At 47.2% G+C, this 6,318-nt stretch overlaps 1 protein-coding gene across 1 annotated transcript in view; it reads right to left on the bottom strand.

The window, feature by feature from the left end:
* The window catches only part of LOC139325865 (steroidogenic factor 1-like), a 19,102-nt gene extending 13,569 nt beyond the window's left edge, over positions 1-5,533 (bottom strand). Inside the window, 2 exon segments of the mRNA XM_070955905.1 lie at positions 1,130-1,211; positions 5,484-5,533. Of these exon segments, the coding sequence (XP_070812006.1) occupies positions 1,130-1,211; positions 5,484-5,533 (132 nt within the window).
* Positions 5,534-6,318: the final 785 nt, after the last annotated feature.

Below are 6,318 nucleotides of genomic sequence, written 5' to 3'. Positions count from 1 at the left end.
GTCTCTATGATTCTATGAGACAGATAAGATACATATGATGGATGGATGGATGGATGGATGGATGGATGGATGGATGGATGGATAGAGAGAGAGAGAGAAAGAGAAAGAGAGAGATAGGTAGATAGATAGATAGAAATATATGATAGATAGATGATAGATAGATAGATAGATAGATAGATAGATAGATAGATAGATAGATAGAAAGATAGATAGATAGTGATAGAGATCAGCTCCATCAGTTCTCCCTCCCTCCCGCTCATGGCAACTTGAAAGCTTTGCAAGTTGACAGATAGATAGATAGATAGATAGATAGATAGATAGATAGATGGATTGGATGGATGGATGGATGGATGGATGGATAGATAGATAGATAGATAGATAGATAGATAGATAGATAGTGATAGAGATCAGCTCCATCAGTTCTTCCTCCCTCCCACTCATGGCAACTTGAAAGCTTTGCAAGTTGACAGATGATAGATAGATAGATAGATAGATAGATAGATAGATAGATAGATAGATAGATGGATAGATGAGAGAGAGAAAGAGTGATAAGATACACAGACAGACAGATACATGGATAGACGGAACAGTTTGCCTCCAGAAGTTGTGGGTGCTCCATCACTGGAGGTTTTCAAGAAGAGACTGGACAGCCATTTGTCCGAAGTGGTATAGGGTCTCCTGTTTGAGCAGGGGGTTGGACTACATGACCTCCAATTCTCTTAATCTGTCCCGTTCTGCATCGCCAAAGTTCAGCGGGCACATTCCCTCTTGCGCATGGAGGGAAGGTGATGCAAAGCCTTATGGGATAGGTCTAGTCTGGCCACTGCTGTAGAGGTTGGAGCAATTTTTCAGGCTGTTCAGGGCTCCCACGCGAACGGAGGTCGTCAGGGGCTCCGATGCGGAGACAACTCGAACAAGCTTGCCAAGGAAATCAGCCGAAGCACCAATCCCAGGTATTCAACTGTCAAAAAGATGTACGATCAAGTACAAAGCTTTGTACAGCTGGCACCGGAGATGTGGCAGCCACACCGGTGCCAAGCGAACAAACAATGCGCTTGGCAAACCCCAAACAAGCTCAGTCTTGGAGCCCAACCCAAGGCAGCAGTCCCAGGAGCCGAACACACTTTACCGTATTGTGAACAGACACAGCTGCAGCTCCTTTGGTGGCGCCTTCCCAAGAGGGAAAGAGACGGGGAGGTGGAGGCCGGCCTCTGAAGAATGGAGCCGGTTTGGCCAAGAGGGAACAAGGAAAGAAAGACGATTCCCACAGCTATGAGCTCGGCCTCCCCTGGACCACGTTAACGCTGACCGGTGCCTGGAAATTGGGGCAGCCAAATACGGTCAAATCAGGACGAAACAGCTTGCGAGGAGCATTATTATTTGGGGGATTGGAAAATGGAATGCCAAGAACAGGCTTGATGAATGAATCAGGACTGCGTTTGCAGGCAGAGACAATGTGCGTGGCTTGGTAGGGAGTTCTCATCCACCCCTGGGGGTGGGGTGGTGGTGGGGTGGGGGGGGAAGGCCTTTCCAGGACCTCAAAGTAAAAGAGCAACACAAAGTAAACACAAAGTATTTGCACAAAGTAAAAGAGCAACGACAATGACAACCCAAGGAACAAAACAACTATGAAAGGAAGTTGCAATGACTATAGCAGCGGTCACCCACTGGTGGTCCGTGAGAAAATTTTGGTGGTCCGTAGAAAAATTATTTGCATTTTTTAAATATTGCACTAAATCAGGGGTCCTCAAACTATGGCCCCTGGGCCGGATATGTGCAATGAACATTTGTGTTGCTGCAGAGGGTCTCCCCCTTTGGGGTCTTTTTGTGTGGGTTGGAGGGGGGCAGAAATTCCAACTTGGGGTCTGCTTCAGCCTCCTGGTGTGGGGCTTTGGGCGAAGGCTGGCGGGAAGCGCCGCTGGTGGCGAAGAGCCGGAGGGCCTCGTTCCAGTGGGACTGCCTCATGGGCTGGAACTGGCTTGACCATCTCAGCCCACTGAGCCTCCAAGCGCCTGAAACATGGCCCAAAAAACAGCCTGAAAATGGCCTGAAAACGGCCTGAAAACAGCCTGAAAAACAGCTCAGAAAATGGCCTGGAAAACAGCCCCCAAACAGCTGGAAAATAGCTCAAGAATGGCCCGAAAAACAGCCAGAAAACAGCCTGAAAACGGCCCCAAAATGGCCTGGAAATGACCTGGGAAACAGCCCCAAAACAGCTGGACAACAGCCCAAAATGGTCTGAAAACGGCCGAGAAAACAGCCTAAAAACAGCCCGAAAAAAGGGCCAAAAAGGGCCAAAAAAACAGGCATGCATATGCTGACCAGCTGATCTTTGGGTTTCCTGTGCTCCGGCATGCATACATGCATGAGCATTCTGGTTTGGGGCACTCGATCCTGAAAAGATTCGCCATCCCTGGTGTCAGGTTTCATTGCTATCTTAAATAAACTTCATTCTCAAACGCAAGGTCTCTAATGAATCTTTTTTTTTATTTAAGAATAGGAGAACGACATCCCTGAACTCTTTGTGCAGCCAAAACTGGCACCTCCTTCCAAACCCCTCCCTTTCCGTTCTTCAACCCCAATGTCTCATTGGCCATCGTGCAGATCCATCTCTTCATCCCAAGCACTTTCTTTTCACAGGAATTTTCCCCCTCCCTCTGTCACCCAGGTAACACTATCTACTGAACAGCAGGGAACTAGGTAAAAGTTCATCTCAGCATTAAAGCAAAGCTTCTCCCTCTTTCATTCATGTCAGCGCTGGAGGAGATCATAATTTGGAACGCTGACACCTGGTATAGGATCTCCTGCTTGACAGGGGGTTGGACTAAATGACCTACAAGATCACACTTCCAGCTCCGTTACTCTATATCAAATTCTGCAGAAAACCTCCAAGAAAGCTCAAGAAAGCTTTCGCAGGGAGAAACAAGGCAAGAAAACCTTAGGTGGAAAATCAGGTGACTCTCTTTGTGTGTTCAATTAAAAAAGGGCTTTGCGGCTGTCGCTGATGGGGCATTGCCAATCAACAGAGGAGAAGCAACGGGGTGCTCTAAGCGGCACGGAGAAGACCCACCTCCTTCAAGGCTTGTCACAACCCCTACCGAGACGCACGCTTCCATCTCAGCGAGCTTCAGGAAAGGGCACTGCGATCTGAAAGAGAGCCCGCGTTGCTCGAGCTAATCGCACATTTAAAACAGGCCTGTTTGTCCCCAAGGAAGCGCCATTCCCTTGCCGGAATATTACTATTTCAGGGGTTCAAAGACTTGCTAAAGAAGAACAAACGGCGACGTACGACGTGACGCATGGGACCCTGGATGGGGCAAAGTTTTGCCTTTCAAAGTTTGCCAGGAAAAAGAAAACAGGACGGAGAGAGCAAAGGATGCCGGCATCAGTTAGCTAGCCTTTCTTTTCGTTTTGCTTCGTGTTTCGTATTTGGTCTCGTCTGCAAGATGCTGCTTCTCTCTCTCTCTCTCTCTCTCTCTCTCTCTCTCTCTCTCTTTTTTTTTTTTTTTAAAAAAAAGAAGGTTCTTTTTTAATTTTTCATTTTCAAAAATATAAACATTCCATTTTTCCTTAAGCAGTGTGTCATCTGGGTACAAACATCTCTGAGCAACATCTTTTGCCATATATAATAACATCCTTCACATTCACATCATTTCTCTAAACTTAAAGTTATGATATATTAAACAATTAAACATTGTAGGACTCTTCATTTTCTTCTTAGCATCTTCTAGTGATAATACCCTATTAACATTAAACATCGTTATCCTCATCATACGTGTACTAGCTATTTTTATCCTATTTGTATCTCTATCTTAGTATATTTTCTATTATTATTATTATTATTATTATTATTATTATTATTATTATTATTATTATTATTAATTCTACTTCATTTCCAAACTCCTTTTTTATTCTCCAACCATCGATAAAATACTTCTCATATCATAGAGCAGTGATGGCTAGTGATGGGTTCTAAATTTTTTTACTACCGGTTCTGTGGGCGTGGCTTATTTAGTGGGTGTGGCCAAGCCCGGTAGCGGGGGACGATATGATGTCACTGAACCGGTTCTCTCCCCCCCCGCCCTCCCACCCCCCCACCCACGTTATTCTTACCTTTTATTTGGTCCCACCCCCAATCTATTGCTGCCTCCTGAGTCCCAGCTGATGACTAGAGGGAAAAAAACTGTTTAAACTCTTGCCGCGGGGCTTCAAAGGGCCATCCTACAGCTGATCAGTGTTAAAAGCAAACAAATGAGTGGGCTCGTAAGTGCGAGGACTAGTCGTAAGTGCGAGGACCTTCCAGAAATGACTCTGACCAGCTAGCCACGCCCACCTAGTCACATGACCTCCAAGACACACCCACAAAATAAACCACGCCCACAGAACCGGTAGTAAAAAAATTTAGAACCCACCCCTGGTTCCGTGTGTCACCTGTGGCATATGTGCCATGGGTTCACCATCACGGGTGTAGGGGAAGATGCTGCTTCTCTTAAAAGGGACAGCCTGATGGGTCTGCACCAGGGGTGAAATTCACTTACCTTCTCTACCGATTCGCAAATATGTGCGCACACTTTGTCCCTGTCCTGGGTCCCTGATCAGGGACCCAGGACAGGGACAAAGGTCTACTCCAAACTTCCTCCACTACCTGTTTACTTTGCACTAATCAGAAAGTTCCAGGCGCAAAGATTGTTCCCTGTGCATCGAGTTGGCTCCAAGTACAGTTATGGGGTCCTTGGTGTTCTCTGAGCTTCGTTGCTTGCTTGCAGATATTTCATCACCAGTACTAGATGAGGGAGGTTGCCCTCGTTTTATTCAGTAACTTTTTTTTTTTTTAATTTGGTTTATATGCCGCCCTTCTCCAGAGACTCAGGGCGGCTTACAATGTGCTCAGCAATAGCCTTCATCCTTTTGTATATTTATACAAAGTCAGCTTATTGCCCCCACAAACTGGGTCCTCAATTTACCTATCTTAGAAAGGATGGAAGGCTGAGTCAACCTTGAGCCTTGGCGAGATTCGAACCTGCAGTAATTGCAGGCAGCTGGTCTTAATAACCAGCTTAATAACAGGGTGCCTTAGACCACTGTACTACCAAGGCTCTTGCCCTGCCAGTCTTGGTGGGTGGGTGCTTTTTCTCCTTCGTAGTTCCTCGATTATTGTTTTCCGTTTGATTGTTTGTCTGGTGTTAATCCCTGCTTCTCTGGGTGCCGGCTGCTGGAGAGAACGTGTTCTGTTTTTGTTTTTTTAATTATTCTTAGCTTTCTTCACGTCTCCTTTGAATGGAGCATAAAAGTGGATTATTTCTCTGCGTGGGGTGGAATGCATTCCCTCCCTCCTTCTCTCTTCCCATCCTGGGTATCTGTGCAACATTCTACCACCATGTGCCTGTTGATGGTTGATTTGTCTGAAGGCTAAGCATCCAGGAATCCCCTGTTCCGAAAGGAATCTGGCATTTTACCTGGCGAGGGCTCACCTTCACCCTTACCGTTCTCTCCACCTAAAGGCCAAGGAGGCCAGCCCGGTGGCAAATCGCATCAGCGTTGAAAGGCTGAAGAAAGCTCCAGGACGCGTCAGGGTAGTTTTCTACGTGTCACTCAGCTCCACCGCATTTGAGCTGGAGAGTAATGAGTGTCATCCTAACTGCTGACAGCATCCACCACCCCAAAGAAAATGCAGCTTGTCAGCTGAAATATAGTGGAGATGAGTCAAGAGCGACCAAGGCAACGCGGAGGCCTTAAGGCCAGGAAAGGAAACCTTAAAAAGGCTGTGATACGCTGCTTAAAGGGGCAGGGGGACACGATGGCAGGCTTATTAAACCAGTGATAGCCTCTGGGATGACAGCAATGAAAGATGGCTCAGCCCACAGGATGCTCAACAGATGCTCGGCGGGAGCTCCTTCCCACCGCCGAAGCAACTGTTGATTCATTCCGGTTAAGGTTTTCGTCAAGACAACACTCTCGCTGACTTAGTGCTCCGTCTCCATCAACGGCAAGCGAGAAGGGGAGGGGAAGGCTTCCTGGGTGTCCTCTCTATCCGCTGCTAAATGACAATGCAGAGTAACAGAAGAGACCTCTAGTCCAACCCAGGAGTGAAATCCAAATCTTTTTACTACTGGTTCTGTGGGCGTGGCTCGGTGGGCGTGGTGTGGCTTGGTGGGCGTGGCTTGGTGGGCATGGCAGGGAAAGGATACTGCAACATCTCCATTTCCCTCCCCACTCCAGGGGGAGGATACTGCAAAATCCCCATTCCCTCCCTATTCCAGGGGGAGGATACTGCAACATCTCCATTCCCTCCCCACTCCAGGGGGAGGATACTGCAAA

Source organism: Pituophis catenifer, unplaced genomic scaffold (assembly GCF_029215685.1).
Source record: "Pituophis catenifer annectens isolate HBS135680 unplaced genomic scaffold, rPitCat1.0.hap2 SCAF_17, whole genome shotgun sequence".
Taxonomy (NCBI): Eukaryota; Metazoa; Chordata; class Lepidosauria; order Squamata; family Colubridae; genus Pituophis; species Pituophis catenifer.
This window is presented reverse-complemented; position numbering and strand designations above follow the sequence as displayed.